This window comes from Brassica rapa, chromosome A07 (assembly GCF_000309985.2).
Source record: "Brassica rapa cultivar Chiifu-401-42 chromosome A07, CAAS_Brap_v3.01, whole genome shotgun sequence".
NCBI classification, from domain to species: Eukaryota; Viridiplantae; Streptophyta; class Magnoliopsida; order Brassicales; family Brassicaceae; genus Brassica; species Brassica rapa.
Window position 1 is genome coordinate 13,661,293 of NC_024801.2, and position 26,388 is coordinate 13,687,680.

At 30.3% G+C, this 26,388-nt stretch overlaps 1 protein-coding gene and 1 long non-coding RNA gene across 2 annotated transcripts; one reads left to right on the forward strand and one right to left on the reverse strand.

The window, feature by feature from the left end:
* The first annotated feature begins 872 nt into the window (after positions 1 to 872).
* LOC108869053 lies at positions 873 to 2,041 on the forward strand. The gene has a single exon (XM_018653032.2). It carries the CDS (start codon positions 1,232 to 1,234, stop codon positions 1,439 to 1,441), a length of 210 nt encoding a protein of 69 aa, XP_018508548.1. The 5' UTR covers positions 873 to 1,231; the 3' UTR covers positions 1,442 to 2,041.
* A 12,764-nt stretch (positions 2,042 to 14,805) lies between these two features.
* Positions 14,806 to 25,785, reverse strand: LOC103829374. Its single transcript, XR_004449224.1, has 3 exons — positions 22,052 to 25,785; positions 21,913 to 21,950; positions 14,806 to 21,377 (listed from the first exon to the last, which is right to left on the reverse strand). It is a non-coding gene; the product is annotated as an uncharacterized LOC103829374 (long non-coding RNA).
* Positions 25,786 to 26,388: the final 603 nt, after the last annotated feature.

The window sequence follows — 26,388 nt, forward strand, 5'->3', positions numbered from 1 at the left end:
TAGAAATACATGTGAATAGTATTGATAGCGGATTAGATAATACATAATTCATGTATAGAACAACTAATGGATAAGATTCAGATTTGTGTTCTAGTAAACAAATGGTTGTATTCATTATTTCAGAAATTAAAATTATAACACATAGATTGTAAACTGAAAACTACAACGTTATATATAAATAAATCTCTGAATTAAAAAAAATCATGCAATAGTCTAATATAGTTATATTAATTTTGAGAGTTATTTTTATAATTTTAATATCACTACACCAGTTAATCAAAAATGTTGGAGAATTATCAAGAGTAATTTCAAATAATATATTTCTCATTTCATAGTTTTCAGTCAAATTCTGTATTTTTGTTTTATTTTTGTTTGGACAAGAAAATGGTAATGATTCGAATCGATTCGATTACAAGTTATTAATAATAATATACCACATGAAAAATTAGAATGCATGTTCTTGCCGTCTCGTGTCACCCAAATCATTACTTATTGAAATCAAATAGTCAAGGCGTGCATCGCTATACTCAAATAACCACACGAGCCAAGTGAGTCAGGTCCGCTGCTCCAAGACTATTAATTATGAAAATAATAAAAGACACTTTATCTTTCATTATTTTCTTCCGTCGAATCAAATGCTCCATAACAAATGGAGATTAGATAGAATATTTAATCAAGATATTTACACATATACTGAAATTTGGATTTTAAAAATCGTTTTCTGCATGTTTTGTTTATTCCACCTTTTGCTTTTGTTTTTTCACAAGACTTTTACTTTTGATCCCCCCATGCAAAGATAACGTTTTAAATTAATTCGAGCATTAAATTTTTGCTCGTGGTTCATGTGGTGAAGTTATGTATCATTAGTAGTATATGTAACTATTCTCATAAATTATTCAAAGGCCAATAATAATTAAGTAAAGGTAGAGAGTGCGGCTAATCCACAGCGAGCCTAACTCGGAAAATAAGTGGCTTTAATCAGTATCTCAATTAGTTAAATACGGAGTACTTAATTGCAGCATAATTGGTTTGCAAAGGAAGCTTAGTGAACAAGACCACGTGCGGGAAATAACAAGATTGATAAGATAAGAAAAGTATTATATACTATTAATTTACTACATACTATTAGCTTGCAGGACAAGTCTTATCAATTGATAAAAGGGGGCAGAATCTAGGACTTCGCGTTCTCGTTAAGACAAGAGTGAAAACTAGACAGAGAAAGTAAAGATCGATGAGCTCGGTTGAAAAAGCGGCGGCGGTAGAGAATGGAGAGTGGCGGCAACGACGGTTGGGCCCGAAACAAGGAAGTGTGTTCCCAAAGGAGAGAAAATTGGTGAAGACAATGATCTTGGAGGCTCTGTTTTCATCTCGCCCTTCTTTGAAGTCCAAGCAGATAACAAAGCCGCCGTGTAGCAAGCGCGTCCAGCCCACGCTCCGGTAGCCTCCAAATGATATTCTACTTTTTGTTGGAGTAAAGAAGAAATCAATTTGGATCGGAAACTAGAACAAGTTAAATTAGTCTTCTCCTCGTAATTTCCTCTCCTCTCTCTGTCTCTCATGTAAGATCATTTGCGTTCTTTGCTTTATGTAAGAAAAATATAGATGCATGTGCTATTAATTTTGCTTGTTTCTTTGGGTTTACATATTTGATTCCTCGTGTATTCGTGTTAATTTAAGATTTATAATTTTACAACGTCTGAGATTTAAGAAGCATATCTTTATATTCCTTTTTTTTTTGCTTAAATTTTTGTTTCTTGAACAGAAAATATTTGTAATTGTTTTATTTTGGACAAGCAATATATTTGTAATTATTTCTATTGCAATCATTAAAAGAGATTGAGAAACCTCAAATGCTAAAAACAACCCTTTCATTTTCATTTAATTGCCGTTTAAAACTTGGTCACACAAATTAATAAAATATTTAATTTTTACATATTTTCGAAATAAAAACATCATTACCAATACAATTAACCACATTTCAACTATTAGAAAACTAGATTAGAATAAAAAGTTAAAAAAATTGCATTCAAATTAAAAAAAACGATATTTATTTTGAAACGATGGGGATTGTAATTTTCCATGAATTTTCCACTTCTCATAATTTATTCTACAATGACATTTAAACTGAAACTGAGGGATAACTAGTGAATTGTCACTTTTAAGTCAGTTACAAAAAAAGAAGTCATGGTTTATCAAGTTTGATTTCAATACGCTAAAATGAAATAAAGAATCTCTTAGATTAGCAAACCAAGAAATCATTTGTTTAGTTAGCAATCGGTTGACTTTTATTTTTTTTTAATCAAAACCATTAAGAAATAGAGAGATGAGCTGGTGAAGAAGGAAAATTAAGGTTTGATGTCGGGGTAATCCCTAGAATCCTAGATGATAAGAACGGACCTCAGAATTCACAGACTGAACGAACTTCTTCGATTGAAAGACTATTGTCTGGACTCGTGATTCACAGACCACCGTCACGCTATCACACTTTTTAATTGTATAAAACACATATATATTAGTATACTCCATTACTATATTTATTGACAGGCGTAATTTCTGTCGGAACTTTCACACGTGAATTCTTTTTTTTTTTTGTCATTTTGTTGATCTTATTAAACATTGGCCAAAAGCCGAACAGTACATGGTAAAGACAAAGTCCATAAACGAGGCCCAATAACGGTCCATAAAACATGCAACCTAAAAAAGTCCAAACAAAATCAGTAACAACTCGAACTCCACGCGTTGCTTTTAGCGTGACAGGGACACATGCCCATCATGCGAGTTACCACCGCACTTCAGGCGGTGACAAGGACATCTCCGGCGAAATTCTAATCGGCTGGCCCACCGAAAACAAACCGGAAACATGACCCGTTCAAAGTGCCTCGCCGTCGACGACATCAAGAGGTGAAGACGTCATTATAACAACAACACCTTAGTTTACAGCGTGAGATCTCCACACATCCAAAATCAAATCAGGACGACTTGATTCTCCAGCGAAATTCAACAGACCCACAAAAAAACTAAAGCCAAAGGATCTCGCTTCTTCATTTGAAGTTTCAATCAAAGAACAACGTTGTTGATCCAATCGAACAACGAACCGATGGAAACAGAAAAAGTTTTAAGAAGCTAAGATCAAACAGAAACCGGGATAGACCCGGAAAAGCCACCGTCACCACCGTGAAGAAAAGTGAGACGTGGAGCCAAGAGCCGACGGTAACATCGGAGGGTCTGATGTACCGTCAAAGTCGGCCGACCACCAAGATAAAAGTGCGACGCTGGAAGAAAGACCCAACCACGGGTAGTCTGTCTCCAGAAAACGACCGGCCTGAGGTTTCTAATCATCATCTTCCCCTCTGTAAAAGATACATGAGAGGGAACAGAGGAAAACGAGAGAAAAACCTTTATTCATAAACTAGAAATCGAATAAAATAAAATAGAGAATATGACTCCAGAATACTAAATAAATTGGTGAATACGGTATGATTTTCAAAACATCTAGCAATACGCACAAATCACAAAACTCACTCTACAAGCTTTTTGTTTCTTCCGATTCATATTTTTTTAAAGGAGTGTGTTACCTTATGAGACATTTTCTTGTTTTTTTTTTACCTTTTAAGACATTTTCTGCTGGAGAAACACTTTTTTTATGAAAGGCTGAAGTGAGACGGAAATGCAGCTTGCTGGGTAATCTGAGACAGAAAGCAAGATGATGTTGTTTTGTGTCTAGTTGGTGTGGGGACCAAACTTAGTTACTTTTTGTGTTTACTTTATATTTTATATTTGATTGTTTTTCTTATTCCCTTTATATTTTCATTTACTTTTATTACAACTTCTAACATATATAAAACAAAAAGTTGTCAAATTAAATTATTTATAAAATAATCAATCTCTTAAGATTCATTTTCATATATATATATATATATATATATATATATATATATATATATATATATATATATATATATATATATTAACATCTATACAAAAAAATGTGGATATGAACATTAAAATGTAGGTAATAGCGTTATAAACTATGTGTGAACATGGAAATCAAAGTTGGACATTGGTACGTACTTTCACCAAGTTAGATCTATAGTGAAAGTAGATAGACCACAATTTGGAGTCTGGAAAGGAGGTGTTGAGCTGAATCATCCGTGGACTCTTGATGGGTGGGAGCAAGATTGATGTTTAGGACGTTGTTGTTGTGGACTACATCATAATCTCTTGATGTGGTCATGTAGTCAAAATATCTTGCTGCATCATCCTTGGATTCTCTGTGGTCATGTCAAGTTTGGCCCAAAAATCCATCTAGTTACGTAGTTAAAGTATCAATTCAGAACTCTTGTTGTTGGAGACCAAAAAAGGTAAATAAAGAAGTGTTTTAATTAAAGCCAAGTACTTTACCTTCCGTTTTCGATCATTTATTTCTTTCATCGAGGAAAAGGAGAAAGGTCTAAACTTAAATCTATAAACCCATATGTAAAGTTTTTAACCATTTACTTCTTAGATCTCTGATACGTAGAAGAAGTGTTCAATTTTTTAATCTCAGATTCTGATACGAACAAAGGAAGTGATATTAAAACTTGTAAATGTCAAAATTGAGCTCTTTGTAGAAAAAGGAATGAAGCTAACCTTCACACCAAGAGAGCTTGTCGTCGTCTTTTCCACAATGGAGGTCGGATCTGCTCGTCGTCACGTCCTCTCCACACCAGAGCTCGGACATGCTTGCTGTCCTCTCCACAACGGAGCTCGGACCTGCAAAAGCATACCCAAACTTGAATCAAATGCAAAAGTAACCCAAAAGCCTTGTGAAATTACAGCCAACCCCTTGTGACCAATAAAAAAAACATAACTCTTTTTACGAATATAGCCCTGCTAAGTCTTCTGAGTCTTCTGAGATTTTGTTAAATCTTCTGGACGACGTCCACAGAAGTCGTCTGCTATAGTTGATCTTAAAAATAATTTATAAATTTTGTAAAAAAATATTTTGGTAAGCGAAAAATCAAAATCATGTAATTATAAACAGTTTTAAGTGATATAAATTAAGATATAATAAAATTGAATTGTTTTCAACATAGATGAGTGAAATTAGTGAATCATGATATTCTTTGGTCTAGGGTTTGACAACATATGTTGTTGTATTGTATGTATTCTTAGGGTTAGATTTTGGAAAGCTTAAATATTTTTTTGAAAAATTAATTTTTTACCTACATGTGATTATTTCTGTGTATAGTAAACACTTTTTAAGTTTAATTTGATTTTATGAAGTGTTTAGTTAGTTAATTTAGTTTAGGGATTATGTTTAGGGTTTAGACGACTAACATGTAAGTCGTCTGGCGATTAGAAGATATCTTCGAAAGTCTTTTAACTCCCGCTTAAAAATTTTAGATTCCCGCTAAAAATATTGAAGTCTTATGGGCGACTTACAAGTAAGTCGTCTAGTAAGTCTTGTGATAGAAAATGTTTAACCTTATTGAAATTTTTATCTCCATAGGTAAAGAAAAATTTACACATTCTCTCTCTTCCTCTCAAACGGCTGCAACAAAAATGATATGTTCCTCATTCTAAAACTCTCTAACCTCTCTCTAATCTCTTTGAACTTATAAACACCAAACTTTATATCAATTTATTGTTTTTTGTCTCATGTCTTTATCACTAGTTTATCTTGTTTTGCAGGTTTTTCATCACATGGTTCTCATCTTCCACTCATTTAAAAGTAGGTTTATTAATTTTTGATATGTTTTTTTTTTGTGTTCTATAGAGGTACATTTATCTAATCTTCAACTCATTTTCTATGTTTTAAAGTCATTTGAACGTTTTTAAAAATGCAAATTTTTTAGATCTGAATTTGGATATGCAGATTTTCAGATCTAGAAGACTTCTTGGCTAGAAGACTTCCAGACGACTTCCGGGAAGTCTTCTGACAGAGTCTTCTCCCATGTCTCCCTTTCATAATAGATCTGAGCGTTTTAATAAGTTTTTTAGTTTGTTTTTCTTCATTTGGTAACCTCATGTTACATAAGGTTCATACATTTTCCCAAACTAAAACTCTCCAAACCCACTCTAATCTCTTGACTTGAAAACACTAAACTTTATATGAATTTTTCATTTTTGTCTCATGTCTTTCTCATTAATCTATCTTTTTGTTATAGATTTTTAATTAGATGGTTCTCATCTTCCACTTGGATATGTACTTTGTGTGTTCTATAGAAGTATGTTTATCTAATTTTCCACTTATGTTTTCTGTTTTTAAGCTATATGAACATTTTTTTGATATGATATGCATGTTTTTCAGATCTGGGTTTGATATACATGTTTTTCAGATCAGGATCAGATTCTGGAAGACCTATGGAAAGTCTTCTCGGAAGTCTTCTAAGACATAATGCGTTAGAAGACTTCTAGGAAGTCTTCCAGACGACTTCAAAGAAGTCTTCGAGACGACTTCCAGGAAGTCTTCCAAACGACTTCAAAGATTTTTCCAGGCAACTTCCTGGAAGTCTTCTATGAAGTTTTCTGACGGAGTCTTCTTCCATATCAAGTCGAGTCTAAGCTTGTCTTTGTAGAGGAAAGATCTATAATAGTTTTGTCTGTTGTCTGTTTTGTGATTTGCATGTGTATTCCTTTAGTTGTGACTTTTTTTCGTAAATTTTAAAAGATATTTATAAAAAAGTTTGGTAAATATGTTCATTTCCACAATGTTATCTTGCCAAAATTACTTGACATAATTGAAGTTATTGATACAACTTCAATAGCAAAACACAATAACACAAAAAATTAATCAAATTGATTACAACTAAGGGAGAAAAACTCTCAAGAAAACTTAGTCAAATTCACAAAAGATAAAATATTACATAAGTTCAAAGGCAGAACACTTTCATTAGATACATAAGTAAAAAGTATATCTTATGATATGAGAAGACACATTAAACCATGTTACTTGATATTCTTGAAGTTACTTAACACTTTTGAAAATTAAATAAACATATCTTAAAATTACTTAACAAATTTACAAAAACTAACGTAGAAGACTTCCACAGAAGTCTTCTCAATTAGCTAGAAACTTTACTAAACATGAATGTTGGTAACCTCATAAATATCACAAATTAAGTTATAAATTTCATTCAGTAGCCCCAATATTGACTAATATACATGAATTAACAAAAAAAATTTAAAAAGTCTTTATAGTTTTAGAGAAAATGAAAGTTTATTAAACATTGACACAGACGACTTCCACGAAGGTCGTTTGGTGGATTTCTAGGAGATCGTCCATTTAGGTTAGTTTTGCAATTGATTTTTAACCTAGACGACTTACATGGAAGTCGTCCATCTTTGTTTATTAAAAAAAACTCGAGACGACTTACATGTAAGTCATCTAGGGAAAACGGGTTAGTTTTGCATTTGACCGGATTGTGTCAAAAATTTGACTTTTCTGGACGACTTACACGTAAGTCGTCGAGTAGAAAATTAAAAAATCAATATTTTGTTATACCTAAATGACTTACATGGAAGTCGTCTCAGGTTAGTTTTGCAATTGAAAAATAAAACAAAAAAATATTTTTTCTAGACGACTTACACGGAAGTCGTCCGTCCGACGACTTAGATGGAAGTCGTCCAAGATAAATAAGGCTTGACCAGAATCTCGGAATAAAATCATGGACGGCTTCAATGTAAGTCGTCGGACAGACGACTTCCGTGTAAGTCATCTAGAAAAAAAAAATTGTTTTATTTTTCAATTGCAAAACTAATCTGAGACGACTTCAATGTAAGTCGTCTAGGTATAACAAAATATTGATTTTTTCAATTTTCTACTGGACGACTTACTTCAGGAAAAGTCAAATTTCTGACACAATCCGGTCAAATGCAAAACTAACCCGTTTTCCCTAGATGACTTACATGGAAGCCGTCTCGAATTTTTTTTTAACAAACAAAGATGGACGACTTCCATGTAAGCCGTCTATAAAAAACACATTTAAAAGTCAACTGCAAAAATAACCTCTGCATTGACCAGAATGCTTCCATGTAAGTCGTCTACAGCCGTGTGGACAAACAAATCTGGGAAAAAAAAACTAATTTCATAGTTTCAACCAGTGAGATAACTTGTTTAGCACACATAAGTCTTCTTCAAGCACCCAGAATCTCAAACAAAAGTGACCCACCAAGAATCGTAAGCTTCAATGGCTCTATGAACCATAAAAAATTTAGAAACAAAATCTTGGATTTTTTTGGATGAATAAGGAGAGAAAGTGAAAGAGATATTGTTTTTAGTTCATAAAAATTGAGAAAAAAAGAGTGTAAATCGATTTTTAGGTGCATTAAGAGCTTCAAAATGGTTGTTCATGGTGGTTGGTGTATGGATGGCAATGACAATATTGTGAATACTTGAGAAAGATGAGGGTGATGGAGTAAAATATGCAGTTTCAGAAAAGAAAAAAAAGTGATGGCATTTTCGTGAATAATCTGAACTTTGGGAATGAAAATGGCAAGTTTAAATTCAAAAAAAGACATGTCTTAGTTTTGTGTTTGACATCAAGTTTTGAGTCATATATGCTTAATGTGATTATTTTATTTATTTTAACAGTTTAAAATTAAACAAATATGATAGAAGATACAGTAGTTTTATCAAATCTTTATTATTCAAAATCATTAATTGTCATATATACTTTAGGCACATTAGGCAATTCCATAACTTTGATTTAAGGAAATAATAAAGAACATTAATAAATAATTTATGGTTAGTTTAATAAAAAAAACGTAATGATTAGATGTACCAACCTATTTTCTAATGATTCTCAGAATCATCCTAGTGATGACACAAAGGTACAAAAAGAAGTTATAATGTTTTTCAATTAATATATAAGGGATACTATTTCGTTAGTTAATGTATTTCAAAAATGTTTTATACTCCGTATTAGTTATTACATCTCTATAATATTATTTGAGAACTCAGCTTTCTATGTGTCGCTCTCACGTTAACTCTCACGATGGTTGATTACACTGATACCCTTAATGAATTAAAATTATTATATTAAAATACTATTATTTAATTATTTTAGTTTCCTTTTTAAAATTTTCCAAAAAAATATACATATAATAAAAAGGGAAATTTTTTATAAAGTAAAAAAAAAAACAAATTGAAAAACGAAAATAGATGTAAATATAATATGATTTCATAAAAAAAAAAAGAAAAAATCACAAAATAGTAATATTACATTTAAAAAATGTTTTTAAGTAACATAAAACATAATTTTTAAGTAATAAAATACTTTCTTTATATCTATATTTTCTTAAATGAAAAATATAAATTTATATATAATGTAATTTCATTAAACAATTTACACATATAATCTTGATATTAGAAAAAGAAATATTATCTCTTTTTAAACATAATTTTATTAATACAAAAAGAAATTCAAAGTAATAGAAATATTTTTATATATCTATCTATTTTCTTAAATGATTACATAAAATAATTAAGTAACATAAACTAATATATGTTTAGTTGACTTAAAATAGTTTATAATTAGTATTATTAAAATGTTTTATTTATTTTCATATATTTAGTTGACTATAGTATCTTTCAATTACATCAAAAAATATATTGATAAATTATATTTTACTTATATAATACTATTTTCAAATACAACCACAATTTTCGATAAAAATAAACATTGTTTGGTCAAATAGTTACAAAATAGTTTAACGAGGTAGATATATTAATTTTCATTATTAAAGTTATTTGTTTTCTTAATATTAAGTTTGCTTTTAAATTTTTATGTTTTTATGTTTGTGGAACTTAATATAACCATAACCAAAATACTAAAGCAAATCTGAATTCTCATTTTTAAGATTATTTAAAATAAATATTTAGAATTTATAAAATATTTTAATTAGATATTAAAAACACAAATTTCCAGTCAATAAACAAAGGCATAAATTTATTTAGAATTTATAAAATACTTTAATTAGATATTAAAACACACAAATTTCCATTCAATGAACGAAGGCATAAATTTATTTAGAATTTATAAAATATTTTAATTATTTTAAATATTGATATGTGTTTTTAAGCTTTCAAAAATGTATCAGCTACTTATGCATGCAACTTTCTATTGATCATCATTTTATTTTCTAATATGTTTAAGAATATCAACATATAATGAAAATACATGCGCATTTAAATGATAAATAAAATTGATTTGATATGACTTGATTATAATAAAAATAACAATACTTCATTTTGAATTTGAAAGAATATTTGTAACTCAATATACTCACAACATGAGTGACTAGACTAATCCAACTTATATCTACAATCATTAATATAACTACGATAAGAATATATAATTTTATAAGAATAGTAATTTTTTTTATAAATATAAATCATAGGAAAAATCAAAACATATTGAAAATGAAAATAAAATATTAACCAGCTGTTACAATTTAGTTCTTTTTGTAAAAGTCTATATATAATGCATGAGACTTGAGAATATTATCGTTATATTAATTTATATAATTTGGAATTAAACACTTTAGTTTATTTTTATTTCATTCTAAGCACAATATATCTTAAGTTATACATAATCTTCATAAAAGATATTTACATATCTAAGACAACAACCACCTAAATACAAATAAGAAATGTATCAAAATTTTGATATATTTAGAATAAAAAATATTATAGTTGAATTCAGAGATGTAATCCAATTTACCCAAATGATAACTAAATCAACTGTGAAAACAACAAAATCGATTAGATATAATATATATAAAATCATATGTATAATTAAAGTAATATAATATTATTAATATAAATGATGCATACAAATTATAAATTAATTTAAAATTAAAATTAAATAGCAATCAATTATTATAGTATATTTATTTTAAAAATATTTATATATGTGCATGAGCACGGAAAAAATTAAAACTATATTTTTATATAAATGTTTTCAAGAAATTATTATTTTATCAAATTGTGATATATCTTACGTTGACATAACTCAAAACTGCTTTAAAAAAAAGACATAACTCAAAACTGATAATTATCATATTTAAAATCTATCAAATATCAATTTTAGGAAATTTCGAGGATATCCCTTATATACTAAAGCACAAGTCATTCTACCAATCAAAATTTGACATGTCATTTATATTTACCAAATTTAAGCTAAATTAGTTAAAAAAAATAATAGTTTAGAAAATGAAAAAAGCAACCGTATACAGTTTCTCGAAACCAACTACACTGACACTACCCATGATCTTCACTTTATCAAGGTTCCTTTATTTTTCATACTCCTATAAATATTCAATGAGCAAACAGCAGAGCAACTGAACAACTCCCATTCGATTAAAACAAAATATGAGAGCCATATGCTACTTCTTTAGGAGCAGAAGAAGACGAGATCAAAACATAACATTTCCTGCATTTCAATGTATTCTGTGGTTTGAGTTGGTCGGATCTTGGGAATGGTTTTCGAGACCCATGATGTGGAGTACCATTGCTGGCTTCTCCAAGACTGGTACTGCTACCTTTCATGATCCATGGTTTAACAAGGTTTTCCTATTATATTCTCAGATTCTCTCTTGCCATAATCATAATGCTTGAACTCATAATCACAATGCTCAAGGTTTAAATTTAGGGAAGTGTTTTATAACACTATGAATTTTGCAACTCTTGAATTTTTCTTTTCTCATTTTACTGTCTATGTGGAGTTTCTATTTGCACGGACACATGTTTTTCTTTGAACAGCTAAAGATTGAATTTCTTTAGTAGCAAAATACTAGGTATTTGTTATCTCATATAGTACTTCTCTTTGTTTTGTTAGTGTTCTTCACTATAATGTGTGACTATCCAGTTATACGTATAATTTTTACCATGTTTTCAAAATAACATGTCAATAAAAATATTTGCTCTGTTTCCATAGCTTAGTTATGTCTGTTGTGAGCTTATCATTTATGTCATATAGATTTTAAAAGATATAGTAGCATACATTAAGCGATAAAGATTAGCTACTATCTGTGACATGCTGTTTTATTGTTTCATTAGATTTAGAATATTAGTTTTGTTTGTAAATGGAGATACTTAATGAATTACTAAATGCAGTAAGCCAAAGAAACCTAAATTGCAAGTCAAAGATTAGAAAAGTTATTGAAAGCAAAAAATCTTTAAGAAGTTAAACAGGAAAGCTTCAAATAATATTTATATCAAGCAAGCTAATCAAGACTAATGTAAAAGTCTCTAAACAAATCTAACTTCATTTTATATAGTATGTTTGTGGTTAATAATGATAAGTGTATTTATAATTATATATATACATGCATATAAATCAGCGTTAAATAATACATATAATTTTAGCTAAAATTTAATTTAATTATTATTTATAGTTATTTAGTAAATTAGTCCTAATTAAATTTTCTTTTATTTGTGAACAAAAATATTCCCATACATAGCATGGGCACAATACTAGTATGTAGTATATTTTAATGAAGCCAATAAAAACTAGAGTATAACTGTTTTTTTTTTCTCTTTTTGCTAATCTATTTTTTATAATATTTTTCACCACCCGAATCTTACTTAGATCGGATTATAAAAAAATTAACCCAGAATTTAAATGCCCTCGCCTGATCTTTGTTGGATCGTTCATAACAATAACATATATGGTTTGGTCGGAGCTTCAAACAATTATTAAATTGGACAAAAGAAAGAAAAACTAGCGTAATTTCCCTATATAAGTTGACAGACATTCTTTTTTGGGAAAGGCAAATAATAACATAAATATAGAAAAGCCTATGATTACTCATCCTGACATTACAAAGACAAAGGGGAGTGACTGATTTTTCCGTTACTACCCGCAAACGTAGCTTTTGAAGTTGGTAGCGGTTGTCGACGGTTATCAGCAGTTTGCAACAATCACTCAAATCGCTCTAAACCGCTTCGAATCTCATAAATTCAAAAGTTGGTTCCAGCTAGCGTTTGCGGTTGCGGGAGGGTAAAATTTTTTCTTTTTTTTAAACAATATATATATAAAAGTAAAAATATTTAATAAAAATTTTAAAATTGAAATTATGAAAGTATTAAATATATCTATTAAATTTTAATTAATATTATAAAATTTTATAATAAAAACAATTTCAATAAATTTTCAAAAATTAAAATTATAACTTTTTAAATGTAAATTTTATATTTATTATAATTTTATGATTTTTGATATTTTTATAATTATATTAAATGTAAATATTGTTAATTTATTATTTGACTGTTACTGTATTTGGTAGTTAACCAATCATAAGTCATCCACAAACACACCAATTTTTAACCGCAGTACTAGTCGTACAAATTTTTTAAAACCGTTAGAAACTGCAACCGCCCGCATCCACAAATTTCCGCAACCTCTGCGTTTGAACCAGTCAAACCCAAAGTGTCTTGTCTAATGTAAAGCGAACGACTTATTGTTTGTTTGTATTTTTTTTGGTATCAAACACAAGCACTTACAGTTTCAATAAGTTTAATCCCTCTGTTTATGAGATTATTTATATGGTAATGGTCAACGTGAAAATAAAATTAAGAAATCACTATTGTCAATATGAATTATTCTTAAAAAGTTTGTCATAAGCTACTAGCATTTCTTAAAAAAATCTTTTTTTAATGTATAATGGAAAAAACATTATGGATTAACGTTAACAGCATGATTCGAAAATAACTATTGCCATTTGTTACACCAAAAAAAAAAAAAAAAAAAAAAAACTATTGCCATTTGCCAATAAGAATCTTTTTTTTTTAGTTTTAACAAGTTAGGGTCTGACTGGTTTTTCCGATACCACCCGCAAACGCAGCTTTTGCGGTTGTTAGCGGTTGATAGCGTTTCGAAACAATCATACAAACCGCTAAAATCGCTTCAAACCGCTCCGAACCTCTTATTGCGGTTGCGGACGGTTGAGGGAGGATAATTTTTTCTTGTTTTCAAAAACCATATAAATGCAAAAATAAAATATTCAATAAAAAATTAAATTGAAATTATAAAATACTAAAATATATCTATTATATTTTAATTAATATTATAAAATTTTAAAATAATTTTTTTAATATAATATTAAAAATTTAAAACTATAACTTTCTAAATATAATTTTCATATTTATTCTAATATTATGATTTTTAATATTTTTTATAATTATAAAAAATGTAAATTGTTAATTTATTATTTAACCGCTGTTGTATTTGGTAGTTAACCAGTCATAAGTATCCCTCAAACGCACCAATTTATAACCGCATAATCAGTCGTACAAATATCTTAAAACCGCTAGAAACCGCAACCACCCGCATCGATAAACTTCGGCAACCGCAACTGTAACCGCAACCGCTACGTTTGAACCAGTCAAGTCCTTAGTTATAGATACTAATATCTAATGGAATGAACACTATATGGATAAACGTTAGTAGCATGAACACTTCTATATCACTTTTTTTTTTTGTGGCTTAACTATATCACTTTTTCTCCCTATATGATATATGCATAGAACATAAGTCTATATTGATCCATACCAGTTCATGTATTATCCCATTTTTTTACTCAGTAATTAATGTTACGTATGCTTTCTATTTTTGAATTTTTTTTGGTGTTGTTCTACATTTTATAATACAATTAAAAACTCATGTTTCGAATGTTAGTCTTCCCAGTTCCAAATGGTCCTTAGTTATTTCTTAAGCTGGTGCCTCTTCGCCTGTCTAATAAATGCATATAATTAATCAAATAAACCGCGATGCATAGAAATTTCATATTATTGTAATGTTTTTTTTTTTTTTTTTTTCAACAAAGAAGCAAAGCTAAACTAAGTAGATTCCTGAGCCGAGAACCATCTCGGAGGAACGGAGTCAAATATTATTGTAATGTTATTTTAACTATCTTAGTTTATTTAAATCCGAACTACGAAAATTTAAGGAAATTGAACGGAAGTTTCGCTTGATTTTATTTTTCTTTTCCATTTGAAGCTTAAATCATAAGTAGGAGATCGTTTTTAATTTTTAGAAAGAAAAAAAGAGATCGTTTTTTAATTAAAATCATATTTACAACAAATGTGTGGTTCACACGTGGATTTTCTTGTCTATCTAAACCAGAACTATCAAAATTATAGGAAATAAATGTAAGTTTCGCTTGATTTTCTTTAATTTTTCCTTTCCAAGCTTATACCATAAGTAAGATATGGTAAATGAATTTCCTCCTGATAGGCATATCCTCTCTATATAAAGAAACCTTGCATTGCTTCACAAATACAACAACATACACATATACTGATACACACATACACAAGACACATACATACATAGAAACTAATACATCTACATAAGAAGGCTTAAGATGAGTTCCAAAGGAGAAGACTCTAGTTCTATGGCTGATCGGATGGTGAAGAAAGACACAGCTAGTGTGATTCCCGTTGAGAGAAAGCTGGTAAAGACTATGGCCGTGAAAACCATTATCTCTGCCTTCACCCGCTCTGGTAGCACCCGGGGTTCCGAGCCTACCGGCGGCAACGGTAACGGAGGGCGCGTGCACCCTACTCGTCGCTGATCCGTCCTTTTCTTGGGGTTGAAGATATTTGCGCCACCGTTGTGAACTCTTCTGTCTTTTTTTTTGTGTGCTTTTATATGCATAAGTTGGTGTTCTTGTCGTCTAAATTTGATGTAGTAATTAATGCGTCTCTTTGTTTCTCTTAAGTTTGAATGTTTGTATTGTTCTTGTTCCGGCCGGTAGAGGGTGAGATGATTATGATGATATCATCGTCTTGTAGAAAACATGTTGTATGGGTTATGTAATTATGTTTATGATAAGGTGGTGTTCTTTTCGTCTATGTGTAATCTAATAATGCGTCTCTTTGTATCTGAATGTTTGTATTGTTCATGTTCCGGCAGGTAAGTTAGGGTGACGACGATTACGATATCATCTTTTGTAAAGAAACCCATGTTGTATGGATTATGTTTATGCTACTACTATCTAGTCAGTACTCTTTTTGTTTGTTATAACTATGTTAACAGTTTCTAATCATCTATCTGATTACATATGCCACTGTGCTGTCTAATTAACCTATTTAGTTTCAGCATGGAATCTAAATTGGAGCAATATTTAATGCATTTTGACCAGACTTGTTTCTTTGTGTTTATGGAAAGCGTGTGGACTTTTGTTGTATTTTTCTTAAAAACGAATTATAGTTTTTCTTTTCAAGTTCATTCGTCCAAATTTTGAGTGTATTTAAATCATAATATTATTTTTATTGACCTAAACTTTAAGAAATGTTAGTGATTAATATATACAACGTAGCAACGATTAAAAAATATTTTCCAATTCAGTTCAATTTCCGTCAAACAGTAGTATATGCTCATGTACAAATTTGTGTTTTGTTCATTCATATTGATGAATTTTGAATGATCATTGTTACTAGTATTAAATTTTACTTTTTTTATCTCGTATCTGGAAACTAAAAGCGAGTAGTGTTATGCAAATGGAGTTACTTTCATAGTTTTAATTTTTTCGCATATAAAACATACTCTCTCCGTATCATTTTAAATGATGTTTAAAGATTTTAATTTTGTTTCATAGTAAATGACGTTCTCACTAATCTAAATAAAATTTAATGTTATTTAAAAGTTGTAACCAGTTACAAAATACTATATTTTTTTATTGGTTAAACTATTTTTATTTAATACTACTTTTATGTAACCACGATAAACTACATAAAATTTTGTATTCAATTTTTCTAAAAAACCTTTAAAACCACTTAAAATGATGTAGAAAGAGTAGTAAAATAACGTTGACGAATAGTACTATCGACTATTCGCTAATTTTAATCCTACGATAGGCTAATAGTGCCAATAATCCAACATATTACTAATCCAGCTCACGTTTCCTTAAAGTTGTGAGATCGAGTTTTCTATTTTAACTTCTGGCACGATTAGTACTATCGACTATTCGCTAATTTTAATCGGTTAGTTATTCTTATATAGCCTATACCATAGGTACACTTGTTTCTAATCGAATTGTACGTACATAGTAATTTGAGCTCCTGTTTCACGTGACAAAAGATGATAACTAGTACTAGTAAACAGCTCTTTCAGATTAATAATTAAACTTATGATTAAGGGTCGAAAAGCGAAAGTAGAAAGAAAGAAAGAAAAAACTTGAAATAGGGACCAATCCAATCCATATGTCATAATTAACTCGAGAAAAAAAAAATTTCTTTAAGCACTAATAATTAGTATCACTTGATTAAATAACTAATTGCACGTAAGTGGTTCTTTATGAAGCTTAATATACAAGGCTAGAGCCACGTGGGAAATATCAAAATTAAAAAAAAAGACAGAAATGTTATTTTAATTAAATGCTAGCTTCTCGAATAAGTATCATCAACTGACAAATTGAAGCTAATCTAGGAACTTATGGTTCTCCATAAGACCTCAAGACAAAATCACACAAACAGAGTGAAGACGCAGCTCAGTGGTGAAACATGCGGATGCAGTAGAGGATGGAGAGTGGCGGCCGCTGCGGTTGGGGCCGAAACAAGGGAGTGTTACCAAAAGAGAGGAAGTTAGTGAAGACGATGATCCTGGAAGCTGTGTTTCCATCTCGGCCTCGTTTAAAGCCCAAGCAGATAGTTGAACCGATGAAGAGTAAGCGTGTGTGGACCACGCTCCGGACTCCGGTAGCCTTCAGTTCTGATATTTCTCTTTCTTGTGGAGCGTTAATTTATAGTACGATGACATGTGTGCTCTTTAAAAATAAACAATGTTTATGACTTTATGTTGTTTATATTGTAGATATTCCTCGTGCTTTTTTGTATGCCCTGTGAACTGTGATCTGCTACAAATAGTGCTTCATGCTATTTCATACTCCTTCCATTTCCCGTTTCCGAAAGAGCATATAATAAATATTTATAACTAAATCTGTTGTTTATTTTACTATATATTTTTAATAATTATCAATTAATAATTTTTAATATTTTAAAATAGACAAAATACTTTAATAATATAAAAATCTATTTATGAAATAAAAAATCTTACATTCGAAAATAGATAGAGTATATGTTGTTTTCATTGTAAACATAGATAAAAGAGACAGAAAACGCTAACTAAAAAAACTACAAAACCAATGAATGCTTATGTGTAAAAGACATGACCATTATGGGTTAATCGGGTTAAAAATAACTAACATTGTAAGTAATGGTAATTTCTAAAACACTATATGTCATCATGGTAGTAAAGTTCTTAGAAATTTAGTCTTTTCCCACGACGTAAAAAGTTTATATGTTTACATGGTGCCAAGTGAGAACACTTTAAACTATATATTATTAAAACCCAGATTATTATATGCGTAATTAAGTTTCTTGACGAGTATCGATCCTAAACTTATAGCTCTATATGCACTCTAACCTTAGAAATGATTATTTTAAAAGATAAAAACGAAATAAAAGCAGTCAAATTAAATTTTAAGTATTTAGTTTCTACAAGTATAGTCGACATTATGTCTAAAATCAACGAAGAAAATGAGAGATCAAATAATTCAAGACAAAGTAATTATTGGTCGTTTAATTACACTAATAGAATAAAACTTGCCATGAAGATAGAAAACTAATATTATGTTCGTACAGATTTTCAAGACTATTATGTACTGTTGATAATAAATTAGTAGTATCTTTTGTTTGCCATTTGCTGTTTGCAGCCACAATCCAACATTAAAGAAATACAATAAGTCCGAAGGTGACAAATGAATGCTATTGTCTAATTAATTTAAATAACTAGGATAAATCACTTGGAAATAACTTCATGTTCATGTATGTTGTATCATCTTAATTGTAAATCACTTAACATTGTCTTGGCAAAGAAGTTCCACTGCACCGTGACCCTTTTGCCAGTTCATTTATTTATTTTCGAAGTCTAGTTAACACACAGTTTAATATTCCAACTGATTAATGTATACTCGCGATATAAATTTATACTTATACACGGAAACAAGCTTGGGTTCGTCCATTTTATTACTATTATCATCATTTATTAGATGGAAAACAAACTTATAATTTATTGGATATAATAATGTCCACGTCTGATTAGGACTCGACAGCTGGTCCACGGTATTGTGAATAGATTTTTCTAAAATATTTATTATTATTAATAATTTCTGTTTGAAAATCATGCTAATTCACAGCCGATATTATTCATCATGGTTGTATTTGAATCTAACTCTAAAACCTATAATTGTGTTTGTTCTGTAATCAAATCTCCGTTACGTTTCTTTCATTTTTCCTCGCAAGTATCTGACAACAAAATCTTTAGGTCTCATAAATGTAAAATTTTAGAAAATATAATGGGTCCTTGGCTGATCTTTGGACAGTTCCTAACGACCAAGTATATCTGTTGTGATCTGAACTAGTCTGAACATGCAGAAAATATAATAATAGACAGAAAGTACAAAACACAGAAATAGGAAAAAGAAAAGAAACGAATTTACAAGAGAGAGAGAGAGAGAGAGAGAGAGAGGATATGATGGCTTCAGTTATCCCTAGACGATTACATGGAAAACTTGAAAAGGAGATTCTCTAGATCCAAAGCAGATCTACAAATGTAATCATGTTTCTACATAATTATTTTCAACATGGTCATATCTATTGATTCTCTTTGTAACAAGATATTTTGGACATTAATAGTAATAAAGCAGAAACATTAGGATGATCATATATAAGAAAATTATATTTTATATTATAAGGTTTTAAAATATATTATGTTTGACAACATTATTATTTAAAATTATCGATTAATATAATTGCAAGCATCAGTGATTATTGAAATTTGGTGAACATTCATATTGGACTCTAATATTAAGCTTATATCCATTCTACATGAGAAAGTTCTTGATGGAACTAGTTACATCCAATATTGCCAGGAATAACCCTGTATGCGCGTGTGCGTAGAAGGAAGAGGAGTGAAGTTAAAAACACATGTTCAATTGCTTTTAAACGATTTTTTTTCTATTATGTATAATAGAAAGAAGACAATCTTATATTCAATTTAGTATGTCCACATTTTGGTAAAAACCATAGATCTCCAAGTTCGCTTTGTTTCGACGTTCTAATATGAAGTTGAATAAGGTTCCAATTATATAGGTCGGAGGTGACCCAAAAAAAAACTATACTATACAATATATGGTATAGTTTAAATAAAAAAGTCAGATCTTCAATACATGTGTTCAGACAAGTTCCAGCCAGTAGCGAATCCAAAAAAATTTTTTGAGGGGTCAAAATATAGTTAATGGGTCAGGAGAAAGATTCATACCCAAATTTTGTGAGTTCAATGAATTCCTTTTTAACCAAGTACGCCACTCTCGATTATTAAGCATGATTGCCGTTTCAGACTATACTATATGTTGTATATTATAGTATCGTATAGTTTGACACAAGTTCTACACTGATTGCAAAGGAAAAAAATGATATAACCAGTGAACTTAAAATGCTCAAAATTTCTGGATTCTCTTTTGTAGGAAACCGATATACATTTAACCAAGGGTAGGAAAACTTGTGACAAACTGTACTATACTCTACTATACAACAATACTCCACATGTACGCATTTGTGTAGCTCGTATATTAAGCATGATGGCCATTTCAAACTATACTATATGTTGTATAATATAGTATCGTACAGTTTGACATAAGTCCTACACTAATTGCAAAAGAAAAACATGATACAACTAGTGAACTTAAAGTGCTCGAAATTTATTGATCCTCCTCTAAAGGATACATATATACAATTAATATGCATATTAATCTGTGTTGAACCATTAGTTGGGTATAGAATACCTTCTACTAGCAGGAAAAGACACAAACGCAATCTAGTGTCTTCATCTTTGTATTTGTTTTTTTGGCTCAACCTGCATAGGATCCACTCTGGGGTTATCGTCTCCCCACTGCCAAATAATGATTTCCAAACAACTCCATCACCACCTAATTGTTTTTCCTTTGATTTGCCTTTTCCTTTTCCCATCTGCTGCCCACCCACCGACGGCGTTGGCGGTGTCACACAATTGAGACATGTAACTAAGGCAAAGTCCCCAGTACCATAACAAATTGACTTTCCTACAAACAACCACCACAGCTCATACAACTTCCTAATCACCAACTGCCCTGACAACAACTGGTGTGCAAACATTACTGAAAATGTATGAGCCCCCATAAGCATTAGTTGTCTAAACTGAGATTCCGCCAAAATCTCCTGCTGAGAATCTGAAAGTGCTGCTTTTACAGCCTCAATCCACCGCAAATTGAAATAGTTGTTAATTCTTTTCCGGTCCGTGGGATCATACCCTGTCTGAAACAAGCGTTCTGGCAAATCTAACTCTTCCATCCTGTCAGGAGAAATAAACTGGATATAAGGGCCTAAATCAACAAACCCACATAAGACTGAAAGAAATAGATAGTGTTGAACAGAAGTAGTCCAATTTACAATATGGAAAAGTGTTCTTTGTTTATGTTATACTATACTACATAAATATAAGTATAGTCAGTAAGGGACATATCATAATATAGTGATGGTTAGGTTATAGAATGTAGTCGATTATTTACAATACAAAGTACACACAGGTAGACCAACATGCACGACAACATACTTCATTTACACAGCAAAAGGGACAAATTGTATGTAATTGCAGACACGAGTTGGACAAAGCAGAGAGTCAAATATACTTTATAACATTCACCTATACTACTTATGATTATCAAATATTCTAGTAATGCCCAGGCTGTAATTTTCCCTTGAACACTCACATTCGGGAAACAGAAAGAGAAGGTTTTTTTCAGAGAAGCAAATAATCAACTTTGATACTTTAGAATGCCAACAGCCCAGACATGTATATTGGAACGGTGAAACAATTTCGATAGTACCTTACAACGCTTCGGTCGATGACCCCGTTCACGCAGATCTGCAATTTATTCTAGAGGTATGTATCAATTTCAAAAAAACCAGAGCAAGCTTTTGGCGAAAAAGATATTATGGTGGTTTAAACTCTTAAATCGAACTTACCTCCCTTGATGCCTTTGCTTTCCCGTCTGAAATCGGCCTACGTATGCCACTTACCACCGCCTTTTGTATCCGAAATCCCACCGCAATTCCACCAAAACTCTCTCTCCAAATCTTTCTTCTTTGTTGCTTTGTTAGGGTTATAAAGTGAATGAAAACTGTTCAGTTTCCTGGATAAAGAAAAATAGAAGAAACGGTAGGCATATGCTTGCTCACGCGCGGGGCATTGTTGTCATTATACATAAATATGGCTCAATATATCGTAGCCTAACATATAATATGGTTAGAATCTATGTTTCGTATTTTGCTATTGTTATGCATTCAAATTTCCCATGATTATTTACTACATTGCTATAATATATATTATATAATACTAAAACATCACTTACAATTATATGATTAGTTAGAACATAATAATAAAAAGAAGACAGCTTTTATCAAAAAAAAAAAAAGAATAAGACAAAAATACAAATAAAATAGTTTATTTTTGTCATCGTCTTAGATGTATTTGAAATATAAATATTAGTGATGAGTCTAACTCACATCCAAAAGCCAGCTCAGGAGTGGAAGATTATCCATACACATATATATTGCCCAAAGATCATGTTATTACACGATGTGAAACATCTAATAGCCCCTCTCATGATGTGGGTGGAAAACGGTCCAATGGAAACAGTCCAAGTCCAACATCTCGGACATACCACAACAAGATGGATCATTTTTACAGTCTACATAGGTAAAAAACTGTTTATATGGGAAATCATCTGTTGGGTTTAACCATAGACTCTGATATCATATTGGTGATGGACATAACTCACACCCAAAAACTACCTTAAAAAGTGGAAAATTAACCATACACATATATACTGCCCAATGATTTATTACAGGATGTAGAACATCTAATAATTAAAGCTCTTTTTTGAAACAGAGATAACAATACTAAAACACTACTTATTATTAAATGATGAGATATATACAGTATATTGATATAATGAAAGATAAATAAAGCTCCTTTCACATTATATTTATATACATATATATATTTAGTTATTTATGTACTTATGTATTTTATAGAAAGTATTGAATAAAAAATACTCCCGATGACATATATGTGGACTGTTGTCTTCCCAGTTTCTTGTAACAGCGGCAGACCGGTACTTAGTTCCCAAGTTGCCGGCTCCTCATCTACCAAATATATACATACTACTACATTAATCAAATAATGCATGAATATTTTAAAATATAGTTTTAGTTTAGTGTTAATTTTAATTTATTTCTTAAGAGGTTTATATGTATCCACATATACTCCAGAACAAAATGCACGAAATTTAACGTAAATTTCGCTTGGGTTTTATTATTTAATTTGGAACTTAAATCAGAAGTAGAAGGTGTTAACGTAAATTTCCTCTTTACAGCAATGGATGGCTGACAAGACATGGAGCAACTTAGAGCAGAAGTTAACAGTACTCACTTGAAGGCATCTCCTCTTTTCTATATAAACCAACCACATTTCTGCATGGCTTCACCATTACAAAAGCAACAAACAAACACAAAACATACATATACACATAGATCTACATTGAAGATGAGTTCTAAAGGAGAAGGCTCTAGTTCTACGTCGGAGCGTAAGGTGAAGAAAGAAATAGCGAGTGTGATTCCCGTTAAGAGGAAGCTGGTAAAGACTATGGCCGTTGAAGCCATTGTCTCTGCCTTTTCTCCCTCCGCTATTAGCCGGCCTACTGGCGACGGCAACGGGAAAGGCAACGGAGGGCGCGTGTACCCCACTCGTCCTTGACCTGTCCTATTCTTGGGGTTGAAGATATTTTGCATCCGCCAGGATCTTTTGTGGGTTTGATATATAATATGCTGTTGTTCTCGTTGTGTAAGCTTTTGTTAGTTCTGCTTCTCTTGGTATTTTCTGGTAATGTTTCCATTGTTCAGTATCCTGTAGCTGTAGCGGTGACAACCGAAGATTGTGATGTCCTCTTTTGTAAAGAAATCAAGTTGTAATAATTTTGAGGAATTGTTTTTGAGGTGCCCTTCTGTTTTAACAATATTTACGAGACAATACAATTGAAGTATTTTTAAGCTATACTTTTAATTCAGTTTTATATTTTTTGAATTTCTTTTTATTTAAGCACGGAACTATTTAAATTTTTCTTTCTCTTTTAACTGTAACTAACGAAAGATTTTTTGAATTCCAAAGTCGAGATCTTAACAAAGCTTGGATTTTTTGTTGTTTCCTGAATTAAAGTTTGGAATTTGAATGTTCTCCATTGCAAGCGTTTCGTTTCCGCATGACTATAAGCAAGCTTACAAGCTATGTATCCTTTATATATTTGTAAGATTTGTTTTTTTCTTCTTTTTCGTAAGGTTTGTTCTATAATTTATTTGTTTGTTCTGCTGCTTCTATTCTGAGTTACACTCCCGAGATCTGTTTTTGTCCTTTGGGAGGAGTGAGGTGGCTCGGAACTCAGAAGATCACGAGTCACGACTGCGGTGGTTAGGGGCAAGTGCAACCAACAAGTCCGGTTAACCAGGGTTTTACTTTCTGTTTTGTCCGGTTTAGTTTCATATGATTTGAAATGTGTGATATTAACCAATTTTTGGTTAGGATTCTATTAAATATGGAGAGATGGCCGATGGTCGAAGACAATTCTATGAAATAAAGTTGGTCATATAGTTTATAAATTCCATAAATGCTATGTATAAAGTTAAATAATATATAACTGTATTTAACTTTATTCTAAATTAATAATACGTGCAAAACTTAGGTTATTTAAGCGAATCTTATTTTCGATGTAACTGAATCTTTGTATTTAATATTTTATAAAATATGCTTCCTATATACGTAAAACCGTATAGTATGTTCAGATTATGTCTCACAAACTTTCTGTATAAGTTTTTTTCATAGATAACTAAAATAATGAAACTATTCTATAACTATATTTATATTTAATATATGTGTTCCTAAATTATTGGCTTAGAATATATATTTAAGTATATTTATTATTTACCGAGAAATATTTAGTCAACTAGCTCTGATTTGTTTAATTAATTAGTCACAAATTTTTCTGATGCTTGACGAGTTAAGAACATGAATTAGTTTATTTCAGTTTTAAAATATTAGAAACAAAATATTTTTAAAAAATATTAAAAATAAAACAAAAACCAACGTAAAACGGGTTAGATAAACATATTTGTATTTTCATATAGTTATATTTATATACAATTTTAATTTTATTATAGAAATATCTATATTATGAAGATATGTTAGTTTGAATCAAAATATTTTAAGTCAACATAAGACTCATTGCATTTTCTTAAAATATTTTATTTTAAAATCATGATTTTCAATATATTAGAGTGAAAATCTTATATAATTATGGATATTTACTCTTTGTCTTGGAATTTTTTTTTTATTAACTCAAATATTAAATAACAAAGTTTTCTAAAACTACTCAACGAAATAAATTACCATATACAACTTTAAGAGACCAACAATATTAATTAAGAATAACAGATTTAAGTATCATCTTTAAGGGTCTGACTGGTTCAAACGCAGCGGTTGCAGTTGTGATTATGGGAGTTTGCGGATGCGGGTGGTTACGGTTTCTAGCGGTTTTAAAAGATTTGTACGACTGGTTCTGCGGTTAGAAATTGGTGCATTTACGGGATACTTATGACTGGTTAACTACCAAATGCAGCAGCGGTTAAATAATAAATTAACAATATTTACATTTAAAAATTATATTTAGAAAGTTATAGTTTTAAATTTTTAATATTATAGAAAATATTTTTATTTTAAAATTTTATAATATTAATTAAAATATAATAGATATATTTTAGTATATTTATAATTCCAATTTAAATTTTTATTGAATATTTTTATTTTTGTATTTATATGGTTTTTGAAAAAAAAAAAATTATCCTCCCGCAACCGCAAACGCCAGCTGGAACCAGCTTTTGATTTTAAGAGGTTCGTAGCGGTTTGAAGCGATTTATAGTGGGTTGTATGATTGTTTCGAAACGCTGTTAACCGCTATCAACCGCAAAAGCTGCGTTTGCGGGTGGTAGCGCGGAAACCAGTCAGACCCTAAGTAGGTTTATATGTAAGTGGCATTTCAATTAAAAAAAAGACACTGACATCACCAACACTTGACATGATAATATTTAAATGTACCAGCAAAAAAATTTCATTAAATTACCAGCAAAATGTTTCAAGTTTGTAATCTATCTATACTATACTAATATATAAGGTCTTTTTTAGGTGATCTTATGTTTTGCAAGTATTTACAAGAGTGCCATTTTCTATTAATTACTAAATATATATTAATTTA